Source organism: Phaenicophaeus curvirostris, chromosome 15 (assembly GCF_032191515.1).
Source record: "Phaenicophaeus curvirostris isolate KB17595 chromosome 15, BPBGC_Pcur_1.0, whole genome shotgun sequence".
Taxonomy (NCBI): domain Eukaryota; kingdom Metazoa; phylum Chordata; class Aves; order Cuculiformes; family Cuculidae; genus Phaenicophaeus; species Phaenicophaeus curvirostris.
In genome coordinates this window covers 4,892,009-4,911,469 of record NC_091406.1, presented here as the reverse complement: position 1 = coordinate 4,911,469, position 19,461 = coordinate 4,892,009, and the positions used below count along the sequence as shown (strand labels likewise).

Here is a 19,461-nt window from a genome sequence, read left to right as displayed (position 1 = left end):
TCCTTCCATTAACTTTTACTCTCCCCTGTCTCCCTCGGGGAGGTAACAAGTAGTCTTGCCTTCATCATGGGTTTCCAGCTGGTTACCTCTCCATTTCCCCCCCTAAATGGATTCTCTCAGGAGTTGTGCGTGTCACTACTGACTGTGAAATTTCAGTGCCATCTAAAAGTACAGCAGGGACCGCTGCAATGGGGATTTGAAAATTTCAAATGCAGGGAAAGCCTCCTGGATCTTAAAAGTGCCATCCTAGAGAGACAAGTAACCCTACAAGCATGTTTAAAGCATAATGTTGTAGTGCAGCAGGAGAGGAGGCATTGGTGTTCGTATATGGCATTTCGGCTCCTCAGCTGTACTGTTGAAAACTCTGATGAAGGCTTGTGTGAGTCTCTGCCATTCTTATATTTTTTTGTCTAGTTAGTATTGCTTACAAACCAACATTCAAACTCATGTCTTGGTTGCATTGAATGCTGCACACTTCATTATGTTCCTTATTTCCACAGTTTTTCCTTTATGGAGTTCAAATTGTTTCTTAATCAGATTCTCATTCCCTGTGTCCATCGTAGCTGCAGCTGGGGGCATCCCAGCAAAGCATTTCACAATGAAATCTTCAGCTATCATGTGTCCATCCTTCTGTGAACTCCTGTGCCAGTAAACGTCTGTGTGAGTGCAACCCAAATCCTGTTCCCAAAGACTATGTCTGTGCAGGGTGTTTTGCACTGGGAACCCACCCATGCAGGTTTTGGACACGCTACTGATCTCTTGACCGCTAATATCTGTTATTACTTAAATTCTACATAGTACTAAAATAGTTTTTGCGGCCTCTCTCTCCTAGCACACATTCCTACTTGTTTTATATCTATTTGATGATGGGCTGTATGTTTCTTCTCGTTATTTCCTTAAATTGAACATAAACCAGTGTTTACTTATTCCAGTCAATAGTCTTTGTTTGAAAAAGGCTACTGGTCCAACTCCTTTAGAATTATTCAAACTGAAATGATTCAGCTAGAATCAACATTTTAAGACAAGTTGCCCATTTCTGGGTTTTGGTATTAGCACTCCTAGAAAATTTGTGAATGCCAGAGGCTGAATTTTTAAATGTGATCTCTAACCTTGTTGCTGTAAATCTTTATGTGAGCAATTTATTGTGTCTGGGGAGCAGAGGTGACTCCCCTTATCCCCATGAACGGGAAGCAGACCTTTTGTAAAGTCACACCACTGATTTCAGGGGCTTGTTGAGTTTGTGGCTGCTGAACAGAAATAAGATGGTTAGAATTTGGCCCCAGCTATGTGGTGATGCCAAACCTCATTTGAGCATGTGATTCATCCGGTTTCCCTTGTGGAGTGGAAAGTCAAAGGTTTTCTTCAATTGCATGTCTAACTCTGTGGGCTTGAGAGATTACAGGTGACATTAGGCTCTTCCTTTTGCAAATCCTATGTATTTGCATATCCGTACATGCATAATTTTACCAGAAATTCCCCTGCAGTGTTTAAAATGCTGTTGTGTGTGTCTCTGTGCGGGTCTGGAGCCTTTGAAGATTAAGTAAGGGTGAGACATTTAGCCACGGGGTAACAACTCTGGTGTGCATTCAAATTTTGTATCTGGTAGTTTGTTATATTATTAAAATAGTACCATTTCGTAACAGAGGTAGTTGCTGCTTTAAAAACCTCACTGTTGCTCAACCAATATGCAAAATGACTGAATGAATATAGGTTTTTGTGTTGGGCCCTATCCATAGACAAAAGTCGGGATCTTTGCTGTGTCCCTGTATCACAGATCCTCTTTCAGGCGCTACAGGAGGATGTGTGTACGTCCCCATCTGGGCTGCCAATACGCTGAGCAAGCTGCTACCCTGCAGCCTGGGAGGTTGGGGGCAGAAGAAAAACCGTGTGTGTTGTTTATGGCTTCTCAAACCCCCAGAATAATGAGTTAAATAAGCTCTCTGCTTTCTGAAGGGTCACATATCTTTCTGATCTATAGGATTTGCACCCTTGACACCATCTTTTGAGGAGCACTTGCAAAAAGTATGGAATGAATGTGGATTATGTGGGAAATATATCGGTAGTGTGCTCACACAGCTCGACTCAGCTCAGTCTCCCACTGTTAACTGAGCATGTCCTTTATGGAAATTGGCTTTGCAACCCACATTTCAACTGTTGAAGAGTTATGAGGTCAGCAAGTGCCGTTCAGAATTTAGCTCATTTTGTGTATATCTTGGACCATATTCACCCCTGGATTTTATACCACAAAAAACATCAGTGGAATGAAGCCAAGAAAAGAATTCATCCCTTAATACTTAAAGTCAGCTCCTCCAACACCCATGAGTTTCACTGAGCTCCCTACCGTAGCTCTAGGAAGGCTTCTGCTTGCTGGTGCCTGAAGGTTATAATTTTTATATGTGCACAGAGAATAACCAACAATAGCAGATTTTGGATGGTTATTAAATCTCATGCTTTGGGGTATATATTAGTCACTAACTGCCAGACAGCAGGAAGACTCTGCTGTGGAGAGCAAACGGTTGTATTTCTGCCCTCTGCGGTGCTCTTGCCATGTGCTGCGATGCAGCTGATGGTGGCCAAGGGCGAGGGGCAGGTGGGTGAGCTGGATGGCCCGTGGGCACCTCGGCTTCTCCAAGAGCAGGTCGCTGATCCTGAAGCCAGAGCATCACATTGCTGGTGCTTTGACAGGAAGCAACTCATGTCTGCAGTCCCTTTTTAGTGACAGACTTCTAGCAGCGATCACAGAAGCGTTTTGTAGAGTTAATTTCAGCTAATGAGCAATTAGGCAGCTCAGTGGTGTCTCCCCCATAGCCTGGAGAAGAAGTAGTCTGAGATGAGTTTGGTGCTTCCCTGGGGTGTGGGAGCCCTGGCAGGAGCTATGTGGGCTCAGAGCATCCTCACCTGCAGCGAGGCTTGGGCTGAAGCTGAAATTTCCTCCTTCTGAAGTTGAGGGGGATTTATTTTCCAGCTACAGCCTTGCTGCTTTATCCTAAATATCAGCAGAGTCTGTCTTTTTTGGTTTTAATATTTAATGCAGTCAGAGAAAATCTGTCAGCAGAAGACTCCTTGCCTGCCCAAGTGACGGCTGAGCTTGCATGGGCTGAGCATGTTCCTGCGTGAACGTGTTTAAATTGGGAACAGCTACAAATGACGTGGCTGCTTTCTCACCTCGTGTGCGAAGCAGGGGGTTGGCGAGAGCACCAGCACCGTCGCTTGCCTGGCTGCCTCGGGTCACGCCGCGGTAGCGGGTGGTGGGACTGGGAACAGGCACAGATGGTGCTCCAGAAGGGGAAATCCAGAAGCTCACAAGCTCATTTCTTTAAGGGAGACGCGTCCATATGCCATCCGCAGAGCACGGGAGCCTGCTCATCGGTCTGGAGCACTACAGGCTGCTGAGACAAAATAACCCAAATCTACAGCTAAGACTGGAGACTGGCTGTGTTGAGGTACCCCTGTGCTCTCATCCTCTTCCCTGCTAGGGAATGAAGTGCTGTGTTTGAGTGTCATCATAGGTCTCTTCAACCCAAGTCTGAGGGGATATTTGGGAGGAGGATTTAGCCAGGGAGTCTGTGTGGCCAGATCTGTCACTGATGGGCTTAGCTCTGACCTCTCGGTTTTCCCATCTGCAATCCTGTGCACAGCTCTCAAAGGCAAATCAGAGGCAGGGGATGTGAGCACCGTAAATCGAGTGCTTGCTGGTCCATCCCCTCGGCTGGACACTGCACACTGAAGCACAGAGGTGCTTGCCACAAAGTGTGCCTTGCAGTGGGACATAGATCTCAGGGATGCCCGCAGACCATGGCAACTAAGAGCAAAAATCTAAGAGCCATTTGCGTTAATCTGAGCCTTGCTCAAATGCAGTGTAATTAACAGTGGTGACAAATTGGCATTGGTGACAGTCAGAGCTTATGTTGCTCTTCAGAAGGCATTGAAGTTTTCTGAGATAAAGATTAGACCCTCTTCTATTTAATGTTTTGGTGAATTTGTGAAGAAAAATAAAGTGAAATGAAGTGCTGTCCCACCCAAACTGGAGCAGTGATAAGCAAGTAAGTTGATTTGCTGTATTTACATGTTGGGGAGGGAGGTGCAGTTATAGAAAAATGCGTGCATGTCTAATAACTATGCATATATATATGTAATGCCTAAAATAGATAATTATGCATGCATATTCACGTGTGGAGTCCACCTGAGAGTATGTATATCTATAAAAATATGATTTATAGGTTTTTAAACCTCGTTGACAGACTCCAGTAGACCAATTTCTAAATGTATGCCAAGATTTTTTACAAAGAGGCAGGTAGCAGTAGGTGCTAATAAATGAAAGAACTGCAAGTGAAATGTTGTGACATGCACCTCTCTGAACAACCTGCGGAGCGCTGGCAGAATCATCAAACCGAGCTGAGAGTAATCAGCAGGGACTGATAAAGCTGCTCTTGTAATTATTTGTTTGATATACAGCTTTCCTTCTTCCTTCTGCATAAATAGCAGAATTGCTTTGCTTGGTGTGGGAGGTTTTTTTTATTCCTGTCAGGGCTTGTTCTCACCGAGGTGTCAGGAGAGGAGGACTGAGGTCTGCATATTTGTTTTATTTACGGGCTTTCCATTGTAATTCTGACAGCGTGTGGTGGAGACAGCACTCAGTTAGATGGGGAGAGGCGTCCTTACTCATGCAAAGCTGTCGGTGTTGCAGAGGCCAGGCTGCCACGCTGCTTTTAAGCCACTCGATTCCTCCAGGTTTGGCTTGGAAGAAGCTGTTCCTTGAGAGGAGACGGCTGCTGAGGTCTGAAGGCAATCGCGGTGTCCTACCCATATATTTAGGTATTAAAATTCCCACAGCAGCTTTCTCGTTTGTCAGTGTGAGTTGGATGCTGCAGCCCAGCCTGCCCTACGAAACCGCACAGCCCTTCAGACTGACAAGTGTTAGTTATCCTTAAATAACTTCCACTCCTCACCACTGCCTAAGCAAGAAAATCCAAGTGTTGACTGATTTCCAGGCAGTCGCAGTGGTGGCCCGTCAGCGATGACTGAACTGAGCCAAAAGGTTCCTGTTGATGTCAGTGGTTTCTGGGAACGCTGCCTGCATGGTTTTGTTCCGGGATTTCCCTCTCCATCCATGCTTGGTTGAGTTCTGACTTCACTTGGGGCAAAATTTGCAGTTTCGTGCTTAACAAAAAGTATAATAATTCTTTCCCACTCTAATCATTTTCATTTTCTTTGTTCCATTTATGTTGTATTTATCCTTTCTCTTTCCTTAAGGAAAAGAAGGATTTAATTTTCCTTAAGGAAAGAAAAAGGGTAATTTTTTTTTAAAAGAAAAAAAAAAAAGTCTCCTATATGCCAGAATAGATTTTATATCATCTAAGGGTCTTACTAGGAACTCAGGAGGAAGGGGGAGGCGTAAGGGGAGAAAGGCACATTAGAGCAGAAAATAGATTTCCTAGCCTAAAGAGAGAGAGCAATCCAGTCTGCTGCCTTTAGCATACATTTGAATACTGTCAAGGGCATCTGGAATATATTGGTAGGCATTTTCCTTCTAATATTACTAAAAATCTGATAATGATGAGACACGGATATGCCACTGGCCCTGCGCTTCATCTGTCCATGCAATATTAATATTGGGTAAGGATCTGAGACCTCAGAGACTGCTTTCAGTCTTTTGCCAGGGTCAATGCCAACTCACTTTTACTCAGGAGAAATACTTCAGACTTGAACCAGATTAATGAAAAGATAAATTGTTCTAAGACTAAGAAAAAAAAAAAAAAGCTTTACACCTGTGGCAGTTTTATGGGGGGTTGTTACTGAGTGATTACGGTATGTTCTTTCAATGCTTTCTGATTCCAGGCAATGATGGCATTTCAAGATAAATAACACGTTCATGGCTCTACTCGTTACTGAAGGGTTTTTATTATTGCTGATGTTACATGAAAAAGAAAGTTATTAAAAAAATGTGGCACTAACAAATTGAAGCCCCCAGGGAACTGTTGCCTGAATGGGATTTTGATTGGAGTTCAATTTAATTGGCCATAAATCTTCTCGTTTCTGATTTACATTCTACTTCAGACCAGTCTACCAAATTCATGATAATCAGGTTTTCATTTTTCTCTATTGAACAAAATAGTCTGACATGAGCATAAATAGAAATAGTCCTTCAGCAAGGTGACCTTGTTCTTGCTTGCACCGTGCTGGTAATTGATTTAATGCCTCCTTACCTATAAATTGGGCGTCTTTCTGAGGCATGTCCATCAGATTTCCTGGTAATTGGTTAGCATAGTTGTTTTTTCACTCTAGCATTTCAGCTGCAAGATATTTCTCATAAATCTCTAGTACAAGAGTAGCTGTGATCATCTTCACTGACACGATGGAAAAAATTCAGCTGGTAGACATATGCGTGCCTGCCCTGGTGGAGGGCTTTGAATGCAGCTCTGTGAATCTGTATCTCAGCGAACAGAAGCTCTTGTTCGAGCCCGAGGTAAATATCTGAGATGCAGAACCCAGTAATTTCTGTGGGGTTTGAGTTGAATCTTCTTACTGTCACAGTGCAGTGTTTTTAGGGGAGTGAAGTTCTATTGCAGGTTCTTTTTCGTGTGTGCGTGGACTTTAGCCTTAGCTGCATGACTTCCCCAAGTGCCAGCAGGGAGAGGATGGAGACCCGAGGACTTCATTGCCCCAGAACAGGCACAGTAAATCATAGAATTATAGAATAGTTTGGATTGGAAGAGACCTTAATGCTCATCCAGTTCCATCCCAGGCAGCCTGAGGTTCCTGGACTGCATCCCTCCCTGGCTCTGGAGTGCCATGTGCCACAACACATCGTAGAGCTGGCCTTTCACTCTCCACTGCTCTGCTCTCCTTCCTCTGACTTTACTCAAGGTTAGTCTTTGCAATTGCTGGTTTAGATTCGTCAGGAGGTTTTCTTCCCCGGCTGAGCTGCAGCACCCAAAGAAGGCTCTACACGAGAGGACTCTTGAGGGTGAATTCTTTAGGAAAGTGACTTGGGAGGGGAGATGAGTAAGAGGTGAGAACCAGGTGGGATCAAAGGAAATGGAATTGGTATCTTATTCTGATTAGATACCCAAACCCTTTAAATTCACTTGCCTCTCTTGTAATCTCATTTATGGGAATCTCCATAAAGTACCTCAGCTGCTGCAAGGAATGGGTAGGAAAGGGGAGGGAGCCAGCCTGCGCTGAGATGTAATCATTGTTATTGCATTTGGAGAGTATTGCAGTTAAGTGTTTTTCCGCACCTTTCCCATCCCACGGTTCTTTTCGCTTGTGATTCGTGCTTCTGAGTTGGGTAGCCGTTTAACCATTTCCAACAGTATTGGGATTGACAGGCTGGGTTTTGTTTAATCTCACAACTTCACGGACTGTAAATTGAGTGGTTTATGGCTCGTTGAAAAGGTGGAAAGAATGTTACATCTGCTAACAGATTCCTAATTGTATCAGCAATGGTGGGTACTCTTACTGAAAAAAAATTTATAGCCGTGGCCTTGACAACTGGAATTACTTTGTGGTGGTTTTCCTTTTGTTTTCTGAAATATTAGAATTCTTTCTCTCTCCTTTCCTCTGCTTCCCTCCCTACAAAAGAGAAATCTGACTTTTAATTCATTGCAAGTATCTTCTGATAGGTTTTTTTGTCCGCAAAGATGAACAGCTTCAAAATTACTGAAAATAAAGAAAAATAAGCACCCATTACTGAAGTTTCTGCTGAGCCCACCAGTATTTAGGTCTTATATGACAGCAGTGGGCAGGGGCTGAGGCAGGTGAGACCTGACCACATCTCATTTGGTCCTGGCTGGGAGCGCAGAGCAGGGTTTATTCCTCTGGGATGGGGCAGAAGGGGAGTGCTTTGTGGGGAACAGCTGAAGGATTTGCACCATCTCCTGACCCACAAGGAGCATGTGGCACAGACGAGAAGCATCATTGATAAAACTGTTGTCATGTCAAATAATGCATCTACAAAGAGCTAAACCCTTCTGGCTCTATTTTGTGTGATCAGGCTGTCCGTGAAGTTGTTGGAGGGGGTTGAAACTCACCTGCACTGTGCAGCCTGTTCCACAGGGCAGTTGTTTCCGCTCTTTCAGTCATTACTTACTTGAGTCTCAGTTTAGGAGTCAAAGTCTTTCCTGGGATACCAAGATGGTAACTCTGGTTATAGTTTAGACCCCAAAGCCCAGTTGGGTGTAAGAACCGGTCCAACTCACTCTGTGCACTGAGTGCTGATGTGTGTCCTGAGTTCCTGCAGAGAGGAGCTCACCATCACAGTCAGGATAGTGAGTGAGCCTGGTGCCTCCCTCCTGGCACAGATGGACACCCTAACCTCCCCGCCTCCCCTTACCATCCTCTCTAGCTCCTGTGATTCTGGTGGGAGATTGTCAGAAGCTTGTGCCTTTCATCCTTGAAGTGGGAAGGGTTTTATTTAGTTTGTTAATCTGAAATTTAAGTGGGTGGGAAGATAAGTGTGCAGCCCCGCTCCGTTCGTCACATGGTCCCAGCGCTTGTTTCCCCTTGAGAGAGGCAGAGCAGATGGAAAGCAGAGATGAAATGAAGATCAAAAGTAAACAGTGCGATTAAGTTTTTGATAAAAGGATAAAACACTTATCACATCAAAGCTGCTGAAAAACACATTAAATGTTTCCTGAACATTTCATGTCCACGTAAGCATTAACTGTACTTGCCGTGGGGGCATTTGTAACAGTAGGTGGTGGAGTTGGGGAATGCTGGTGGGGTATTTACCCTTGTGGCTCTCCCTCAGGTAACCTGGCTGCCACCAGGGAGGCAGAGCTGGCAGCTTCTTAGCTGTCCTTTAGCACACTGAACCTCTCTTGCTGCAGATTAGTGAGCCCATGTGTTCATGGTTAGGCAATCCTTTCTTTAAGCCGTGCCCTGCTCAGTTTATCAAGTTTGGGCACTGGATTTCCAGGGATTTTAAGGCACTTGGCAGATGTAGGTAGGTGTAGAGTTTGTGGGTGGCTTTTTCTCCCAGTCATTGGTGGTTGTTTGCTTTCATGCTTTGGCTCAGTGAATCAAGTCCTTTCCCAATCTTATGAAGATATGAAATACATTAAAAGAACGTAAAGAAAAGGTGCTTTGTAATAGCCAATAAAAAACAAGAATGATGAAACAGAAGAACACCCCAAAAAGAGCAGAGGTAGAAATAAATACAGAAGAATATTGCCTGTTCCAGTTACTACTCTTAACACCCGCAAGTACATTTCCTTTGCAGTGGCAAGGAGCTCACTTTCAGCAAACTTGACTTTATCATCCAGAAGAAACACAGTTGAACAACCTGTTCTCTGAGCTGTGGCATTTCCCAGTCAGAGAATCCTTGTCTGAATGCACAGTCCCAGTGTCGGGGAGAACGTTGAGGAGCCCACTGTGATCCAACGTGACAGCTCCTTGTACCTGAGGATAGAGGGTCACCATCACACCTTATTGCAAAGTAGCCCAACAGTTGAGGAGGGGCAATACTGCAACAGTTTAAGGCAGACATGCATTGGCATCACAGAAAAGTTAATCAGAAGGCTTCTTTCATGATTGTTAGTCCAAGCTCCTGCTTGACACAGGGCTAACTTCAAAGTTTGCTTGGGTTGCTTGGGGGCTGTGTCTAGTTGAGTTTTGAAAATTGAGATTTTTTTTGAGATTGAGCATCCTTTCCAGGCCCCTCTTCCAATTTCACGTGGTGCTCAGGGGATCCTCTCGTCCTGTCACTGTGCTTTTCTGAGAAGGGTCTGGCTCTGTCTACACAGTCTGCCTTTTCCATCATCTGAACCACTGTCAGTAAAATAAGACAAATGTCCTTGAGGTTGTTCGCTTGTTTGTTTTCCCTCTTCCATTGTTTCCCTTGTTGTTTCTGTATTCTGCAAGTGATTGACAGTCTAACCTTGTCTCTGCCTACTGCAGGCAATCACATATTTGGGCTCTTTCAAAGCCAGATCTTATGTCTATTTAATTCTTTTGAAAAGAGTGCTTGGGAAACTGCTTGAACAGGAAAAGAAATGAGGTGGTGTGAGCAGGGAAGTCCCTGTCCTAAATTCCTGTCTGCCAAATACTAATGGTAGTTGTTATCAAGCTTAACAGTGGAAGAGGTTTTTAGTCTCTGTACAATTGGTCTTCATCCTGCTGTGAGTGTAACCGTGTCAGTCAACAGTGAGCAAAAAAGGCATGAAGTTAAAACCTTCAGGTCTTCTTCAGTGGCAAGTAATGTGACAGCCAGGCACCTGCTCCGATATGACACAAGGCTTGCCTGAGAATTTGAGATTAGATCAAGAACTTCCTAATAAAAAGTCAAATTTAATTTCTTAACAATACCTGGGATGGGTGTCTCAGTGACAGTTGTACAGCTGTTCTTACTCAGTTAAAAAAACCTTTTCCTTAAGAAGCATTACTGTGTATTTCAGCAAGATTTCTCATGTAATGAGATGCTAAAGATCATGCGATATCCTTTTTAGATACATTTCTATTTGATAATAAAGAAGGCATCGACAGTGAGGGATGCACTGAATAAATGATTGCTTTGAGTTCTGTTTTACACTGAAGCCAGGATGCATCCTGTAAGTTTACAGGTGTTTCAACTTTTTTCCTTTCCTCATCTAGACAGCTATATGTCCATGAGATTTATTTCTTAATCTATGTGGACATGCAATCCTTCGTGGGATTATTACTGTAGAAACAAGGCGTAACATAGAGCGTGTTAGAAGTAACAAATGGGATTTGGCAGTCGTTCTCATTTACTACACAGAGTCTGAGCTGTGTACAAAAAGCAGCAATTACTCGCTCTCAAAGCCTTATTAACAGGCACATCTGCACATTCATTAAAACTAGATACTTCAACTTCTATTCCGGCTGGGATGACATTCAGATATACTGGTCTTTAAATTAAACTGAAATCCCTGATGTAGAATCGTAGAATCATAGAATGGCTTGGGTTGGAAGGGACCTTAAAACTCATCTAGTTCCAACCCCCCTGCCATGGGCAGGGTCGCTTCCCACTAGATCAGGCTGCCCAGGGCCCCAACATCTATTTTGGTTTTCAGTCAAGGTAGGAATTTGTTGCATTTGACATTTTGGTTCCTTTTTGTTTGGTTGCAAATGCCAGAGGCAGCCTGCATTCCCAGTTCGTGTGAGCCTTCCAGAAAGAGATAAGACGCAGTAACTAAACTGCTGGCTTCTGGGGAACGGTCCCTTCTTTGAAGGGTGAAGTCACCTGAGATTTGCTCGTAAAGCCTGATCTCCTACAGTGCTGGGACCCAGCTCCCAGCCTCTCCCAGGGCCTCACACCCTGCCTGGCTCCCAGGCACGCTGCCCTTCTCGTCCTCAGCAGCCCGGGATTGCTCTGAGTTAGCTCGTTGCAGCAGCCTGAGCTTGGGGGAGTACAGGGGTTGTGCCAGGCAGAGAGGTGATTTTGCACACCAGGATTTTTGCAGGAGTAAATACAACGTACTGTACGAGTAACCAAAGCTGTGCTGACCGACTGGGCACGTTTACTGATACGTGTGAAGGAGAAACGCATGCTCAAATTCTTAAGCCAAATGTATGGAGCAGCGTTTGAAGTTGTGTGGGATGATGAAGAGGCAGAATACTAGATGGGCATGAGGACAAGCTGAGAGTTGCGCTTGTTCAGCCTGGAGAAAAGAAGGCTCTTGGGAGACCTTAGAGCAGCTTCCAGTACCTGAAAGGGGCTGCAGGAAAGCTGGGGAGGGGCTCTTGATCAGGGAATGCAGGGAAAGGATGAGGGGGATTGGTTTTAAGCTGAAAGAAGGGAGATTTAGATTAGACATTAGGAAGAAATTGTTTTGTGTGAGGGTGGTGAGACTCTGGCCCAGGTTGCCCAGAGGAGTTGTGTCTGCCCCGTCCCTGGAGGTGTTCAGGGCCAGGTTGGATGGGGCTTGGAGCAACCTGATGCAGTGCGAGGTGTCCCTGCCCATCCGGGGGTTGGACTGGATGGGCTTTAAGGTCTCTTCCAGCTGAAACCGTTGTATGATTCTAAAAAAATATAATGGAGAAACAAATTGGAAAAAAAAAGGCATATTTGCTGAGTGCCAGCAGGCTGGACGAGTCGACAGGCTGAGGCATAGCGGTGTCAGCCTGTGGCCCTGTGCCTGCCTATGTGGGAGGTCGGTGCCACCTCAGCAGGGTGCAGAGCTTGCTCTTCCAGCAGAGGTTATGCTCAGGAGAGAGAGCCAGAGTTCTGGGAAATGTTTTGGAGCTGCTCAGGGTAGTAGAGGTTGTCTCTAGGACTCCTCCTGTCCTTTATCTCTTTCCCATCCTCTCCCTGGCACCAAGTAAAATCAAATTCAGAAGTAAATTGTCAGGTCACAGAGGGGTCCCTTGCTCTGGATAATGTTTGCTGACCTGAGAGTGAGAATACGTTGTCTTTTTCCTAGTCGGCATCCTCTAGATGAGGGCAGAGTAGCTTCTAGGGGGCGATTTCAGAAGCAGCTGACCCCTGCACTGATTCAAAGCCAAAACCAATTTGCTCGGCAGAAGAAACTTTTAAAGCTGATTGTAAGCCATGAATTGGGATGGAGCCTAGGATGCAACCCGAAGAGCCCAGAGAACTGGAATACTAGGAGCCTGAAACTGGGCTACATGCACCAAGTTTGCCTGGTCTCTTTTTCAAAGGTGCTGAGGACTCTGCATCTCTAGCGAAGTCGATAAGTGCTCAGGATCTTTTTGAAACATTTATTTAGTGCCTAAGTATAGAACTAGGACTGACTAACTTCAGGCTCCAAAAATAGTGCAGGTGTCTGCCTTTCTCCCTATTCCTCATTTTTCTTTGCTTTGCTCTTTAATCTCTTCTTCAGCTCCCACGTTCCCTGTTCCCTCCAACTCCCTTCATTTTTCCATCCTCCTCCAGTTGACTTTTGCTCCTGCTGCTACCCCTCACTTACTTTGATGCCTCTTCAGTCCCATGAGAGGCACAGAGTGTTTCTTAAGATCCATCCTGAGCAACCCGAGGCCAGCACCCCCTTTCTCTCCTCTTACCCTTAATCCTCTCTCCCTCATTCTCAGGGGGACGGAGGTTCAAGCTAACAACTCTGATCAGCTCAAACTTACTGAATTCAAGATCCAAGTATCTCACCTCTCTTGTGTGGGATGGACAAGGGCTGGTAGCAAAAAAGGGGATCATCACAGATGCTCTTGATTGGGGTGGGAGCCCAAAGCAGCTGCCTTCAGTTTCTGGCCCAAAAGCATAAATCAAAATGTTCCATTTTTCTGTGTATTTCCCATTGCAGGCATGATCTGCCAGTGATAGCTATATAAGAGATTACAATGAAGGAATCACGTCAATTTTGTGAATAGGAAGCTCTTGTTAGTGGCTCGTGTTTTTCAAATCAACCTGAAGACAGATGTTGCTGTGACTCTGATGGATCTTGTCCCTGGTGTTTCTCTCTCTTGTAGGAAGGGATGCCTCAAACGCTGAGTTCTACCAGTATGTTTACCCCATGTGGCTTCAGCCCTCATCTACATACTTCAAAAGAAGAGGAACAAGGAGGACTGATCTTCCAGGATGGAAACCTTACCTCAGCATCTCTGGATGCTCTAATCCAGCATCTGATACCTACCACTGATTACTACCCTGAAGTAAGCAATTTACGGTATAATAAACAGTTTAATTTTGATGAATTGGGGCAGCACTTTATGCAAAAGTGCAAATGTGTTAGATTTTGAATTAAGAGGGCTAATTTAAAAGCTGCATACAATTAAACCTTGGTAAATTGATGCATTGCTTTAAATGCTGTTTCACTGCTCTATAATTGTTCCCATGAAAAAGCAGATCCCAAAGTCAATACTGATTTTAAATATGAGAATGGATGGGGGGAAAGCTTTGGTGGAGATGAATTAGTGATACAGCAGTCGGAACATTTCAAAAATAGCAGTGCGTCCCAGAGAGGTTTAGATGAAAATTGAAGCAAGAAGCTTCAAGTCTGAACTAGCATTAAATTAACTGAACTTCAGTAGCTGCTGAAGACAGCCAGGTTTGGCTGCATGTACAAAGCGTTTCCTCAGCGACAACAGAGACAGCTCTTCTGATGGGTTCATAATTTACCCCGTGTTATAGTCACACCAAACTCGCAGACACTGAAGAGTGCAGTCCAGATCCTAATCTTTCCGCCCTCAGCGAACGTTCAGTGTTTCTTCACCAACAGTGTGAAGATCTAAACTGGAAGCAGGTTTGTGGTCCTCCCAAGTTATTGACTTCCCTGGATTTTACACATCCTCAGTGGAATGCAGGACAGAGTTTGACTGGAAGACTTCTAAGTGCTAATATATCTCTATGGAAAAGCTGGTATTTCAAAGCACAGAGTAGCATTGACTTCTGGGCAGTTCAGAGGACTATGAAAGTTATCAATGCAGAGCAGACAGCATGTTTTAAATTAACCACAGCTCAGTTTCTGATCAGTTAAAAATAAGTAATAAAGAAGCATATCAATTTAAAAAAAAAGAAAGAAAGGTGATAAAAATAGGTAATGGAGACAGATTAGACTGTGAGATTTTCATTAAGCAACGTGTAATATGTAATATTATACCTGCCGCTCAGGAGCGTGGCAAGGTCTGGGGGAAAGAAGATAATTCAGGTGCCAGGAGGGGTCAGGATGCAAACAACTGAGAATTCATGCATATATTTTAAATTCACTGCTGGAATATTTTAAATAATCCAGGGATTTATCCAACACAAGCCTGCTTCCCACAGCTTCACGGATGTGGAACTGCATGTGAAATGGCTTGGCTGATAGAAATGGATTTGGGGGAGTCAGTAGATTAAAAGAAGTGTTCCTTAAAATAGGCTGGGCAGTAGCAATGAAAATGCAAAAACCATGGACTTTGGGGTTTTTATGCTAATATTGCCCACTGTGTGGCTGCTCATAGCAGATCTGTTTGTCTTTCCCCTGCAGAAAGCCTATATCTTTACATTCCTGCTGAGTTCCAGACTCTTCATTGAACCCCATGAGCTTTTGTCCCGAGTATGTCACAAGTGCATTGAACAGCAGCGGCTGGACGACCCCGTCCTGGACAAGGTTAGTTCATCTTTACAGCAGAAAAATGTGGAAGAGAATTCACATTCAGATGTGGGCAGAGAATTGTGGGGCCCTGGTGTAAGTCCTTTGCCTCCCTTTGGATCGAATGAAACTTTCTCATAAAGGATAGCAGTTGCCACTGAGATGCTGACATTGAGGTATCCTTGTATCCATCTCCAAGAGCAATGCTCCAGGCACTCGTCACTTCAAATCTTCTTCTAATTTTCCTTTATCCCCTGTCTCGGTCTTCCCAGGTGTCTTTCCTTCTTAACTTCTTTAAGGCTCTGATAAATCCTGCAGGATGCAAGGAGGTAGGACGTAAGCCTCGCACCTTGTCAACTGCACATGTGCTGACGCCACCCTCCCATTTCTACTTAATGTTTCTGCCCGTTTGCTTTCTTGCTTCTGGTACAGAAATGTTTCCTCTTGGCCTTACCTGTCACTTTGAACACTAGGTAACAGCGTGCAGCTACCCACTAACCTCCCGTTGCCGGCACTGACAGATCGTCCTCACAGCCGAGCTGCGGAGCGGGGCTGTCTGGCACACCAGGAACAAGTTGAAGCAGTAGTCAGGCTGTGACGAGCTAACAGAATGAGAAAATCCAAGCTGTTACTGCGTCGGCAGTTTTGCCCTAAGGACTGTGCAGACTGATCCAGTGTGTAACAACACATGTGCATCCTCTGGCAGTCCCACAGACACTACGGATGGATTCCCCTGCATCCTATTCAGTCTTGGATTCCACCCAAGCCCTCCTCGGTGCATTGATGAAGACCTATCCAGTATGTTACCTGGAGCAGGAGATGCACCTTCAGTTTGGTGGAGAGGGGAGCAACGCGTATTAGTTGCAATTCTCTCAAGCCCCAAAATTATTCTCAAGATCAGCCTTTCCAGCTTTGTGACAGTGTTTTTGGCATCAAATCCCAGATAACCAAGATCTGAACATGTTCTTCGTTTTGCCCCCGCAGCTGGTTGCATGGGTAACAGGAGCTCTGCCCTCTCTATAGAGAGCAGTCAACCAGCCGACACAGGAATCGGATACTTGGGTGGCCCATAGGTCAGTGCTAGTAGAAATGTCTGTATGAGGTGCAGCATCCCAAAGAATTTTTGAGGTGTGATGGATTCTGTTCTCCAATGCTGTGGCAGATGCAAATTTAGGAGGATTAAAATGTGAGCATTGCAAAGTTTTGCTGCTTATTAAACTTTGCAAGAACTGAGAAACATTGTCTTATAAAGATCTCCTAATACACCTAAAGTGAATCTGCGTTTTTGACTGGCCTGTGGTGATGCAGAGTTGGTGGGACACAGCTGATTTGGGGTTCTTGAGAGTGGGCCTGACTTTGAAACTTTGCACATGAGTGACCTCCCATCCCTTGAGCCGTGTCCTGTGACTTGCACAATCCTCTCCTTCGGTTCCTAATAGCAGTTTACACAGCTGGAGCAAATGTCTCCCCAGACCTTTGTAGTTTCCAATAAAGCTTTCTCTTTAGCAGCCACCTGCTGGTCTTCGAGCATGAGCTTAATGCTAGCTGACAGCAGTTATTTTTAGAGATGTGGTTCATTGAAACCTGTTGTTGGTGGAAAGCTGAAATATGCATTTTAACCACCTTGGCTGGAAAGCAGAGAGCTGTGGAGCTCAAGAGTATAATTTTTCCTGATTACAAGGTATGCTTTAGCTACAGTATGCACCATGCAGAAGAAGGGTGTTTGTTTTGGTCTGTGTTGTCTGTCAATAAAAACGCAGTTTGTTGTTTAACGCAATTTCCTTTTCACGTGTTCTTGGATAACAGAGGATGAAAGCTTTGGAAGCAGCCACACTGGCTGTCTTTTGAGATAATACTAATGCACCAACTGGGCTGTTCCCCACATTTTCCTCTTGGCCCCGTATCTTCCTGACTGTTCGCGCTGCTGCGTTCTCAGATATATCTACAGCAAAAGCAAAGCGGGCACCAGCTGTGTGATATGTGAGTGGTGTCCTTGTGCTGTCATGACCCTGAGTTTGTGTGTGAAGACAGCAACATTACCAGTAGCCCAGGTAAAGCGCTGGTGTTTTGCCCATCTTTTCTGCCTCCTGTTACTTCTGCCCCTAGTCAGCGAGCATTTTCATCCAGCCAGAAAGCAAAAGAACAAAAGCCCCCTCTTTGTTGGTCAAGAAATACATTCCAATCAGTTTTTCAGGGAAGGATGAAAACGCAGGAGAGTTGTAAGTACAAAAGGGAAGAATGTGTGCTTCAAATTGGCAGAAAGGCCAGTTGTTTTTAACAAAAGGCATAAAGGTTGAACCAACAAAATATCCATCCAGACATAAACCAGCCAATTGCCTGTGCAGACTTTTTTAATCTCCATGGAAAACAGACAGTTGTGCATGCGTCTAAGTACTGGTATATTTTGCATTCCAAAATACAAAATTTGTGCACCACACTATTTATTTGCATGCGTGCATATTTTGGAGGTGCGACCATAGGTGCTTTCTCTGAAAATCTAGCCCTGCGTTCAGTGACTTACAAATTGCTGGGAGACTTTAATGAGTAAACACATTTAAATCCCTGTCCATCATTCTGGTTTCTATTTCAGGCTCGGATCAGAAAATTTGGACCCAAAATCTTACAGTTGCTGACAGAGTGGACAGAGACATTCCCGTATGACTTTCAGGAAGAGCGAATGATTGGCCATCTGAAAGACATGATTCACAGGATAGCCCCGTGTGATGAGGTGAGGATACCTGACCTGGGATGTTGTGTGGCAACGTTAAGTTCATTTTCCAACTTGGTTCCTCCTTTTCCTCCTTTTGTCATGGTCTGTTCAGTGCCTTTTCCTGGGACTTCTCATGGTTTAGCTTTCACTAGTCTCTGCATAGCTCGTTCTCTAATGGTGAAAACCTGTAGTAGCTTCCCTGAAAGGCACATCTCTCACTTTAGGTACTTCTGCGTTAGCGACACGGGGACATACTGGACTGATCAATGGAATTTGGATACTATGCATCGAATTGCAGGAGAATAACATTCCCATTTCACAGGCAGGGGATGTGGTGGTCACAATTCAAATAGCAATAGAGCTGTGATCTCTTGGGTCCATGAGCTGTGTGTGGCAGAGTAGGACACAATGAATGGAGCCTCTGGGAAACCTGCTTGCAAATTCAAATGGATGAACCCTATATATTAATTCAGGAACATTAAAAATACCACTAAAACCATGAAAATAATAAGGACAAGAGCAAATAGTATATAGAGAATCTGTAATTAGTTCTAGGTTAACCATGGGACATGGAAGAATTCAGTTCCATTGGCAACATCAAGGCCTGGCCTCAGGCCATAGATGGTGGCAGTTCAAGTAGAGCAAAAAGTGCATATCTGTGCGTCCAAGAAGGAGGGGGGGGTGGATGGAAGAGAGAAGGAATTATCAGGGTTGTAGGACAACAGAAATAAATTTGGATCCTCCTACCCACATGAAACAGGAGAGAAATGAAAACAGCTGCTCTTGGGCTGGGCTGGCATTGTGGCTGGCCCTTTCAGGTGGCTGTAGGCTCGTGTAGATCGGCTGGGTGGGCTGGCCAGCCTGCGGGACAGAAGGGGTGGGAAGGGGAAGCTGCGTGATGCTTTGATGATGCAGACGAAGGGAACATGAAGGTCTTTTCTGAAAGAGCCAAGGTGGCCCCAGTTCCATTGACCAGAGCAGTAAAACTCCCTCAAAGGGAAGAGGCAATGAACTTGCTCCTGCCAACCCCAAGGAAAGGTTCCTTGCAGCCCTTCAGTATCTGAAGTGAGAGAAACCCACATAGACCCACCAAAATTATGGCTACTGGAAAGGAGGAACCAGTCAAAAGCGCAGAAAACAGGAGCTTTGTGGGTGCTCTTTAAAAACAGTAGCTGTTCTCCAGGCTAAAAATCAACTTTTTAGGTACAAAGTGGTAGTTTACTTGCCTACCTGATCAAGTGGAACAACACCTTTGCTCTAGAGAGTGTGTAGCTGGGTACCAGTGCTTGTGGGTACCCTGGGGTGCTCAGACTTGATCAGGCTCTAATTGTTTCTTTTCAGGTATTACCAGGCACTGTAATTGCAAGTGATTAGGCCTAAGCAAAATCAATAATTAATTTAAGAAACAGCTCATACCCTAAAAATGCAAATTTCCTTTTTTAAGGGACAGCACAAAAGAGTGGTGGCTATTTGGAAGAAAGTTGTTCCCATTGTGAATTGTAGAAATTGAAGATTGCAAGATTTGTGTGGTCATCCAGTCCATGTAGGTTAATACAGGATTTTCCCCTGCAGTGTGTGCTCCTGTCCTTTGTGGAGTCCACTTTCTAAAGGCTCTGTGATGTGCTTATAAAGGTGTCCATGCTGAGAAGCATTTCTTAGTATGTGCTGTGATTTGCATTTAGAGTTAGAAATTTTAATTAAAATTTGAGCTCCTAAGCCACCTGCTGAGGCCTGCTGTCTGCAGAGGAA

General features: G+C 44.6%; 1 protein-coding gene across 3 annotated transcripts in view; it reads left to right on the top strand.

Moving 5' to 3' along the window:
* RASGEF1C (RasGEF domain family member 1C) overlaps positions 1–19,461 on the top strand; it is a 75,756-nt gene that overhangs the window by 31,517 nt on the left and 24,778 nt on the right. For 2 of the 3 annotated variants that reach the window (XM_069868931.1, XM_069868930.1), the window contains exons 2-4: positions 13,402–13,584; positions 14,898–15,020; positions 17,593–17,730. In XM_069868931.1, the coding sequence (XP_069725032.1) occupies positions 13,408–13,584; positions 14,898–15,020; positions 17,593–17,730 (438 nt within the window). In that variant the 5' untranslated portion in view covers positions 13,402–13,407. Of the gene's footprint in view, positions 1–4,631; positions 4,816–13,401; positions 13,585–14,897; positions 15,021–17,592; positions 17,731–19,461 lie in introns of those variants that run through there. The other variant, XM_069868932.1, reaches the window with a different exon arrangement.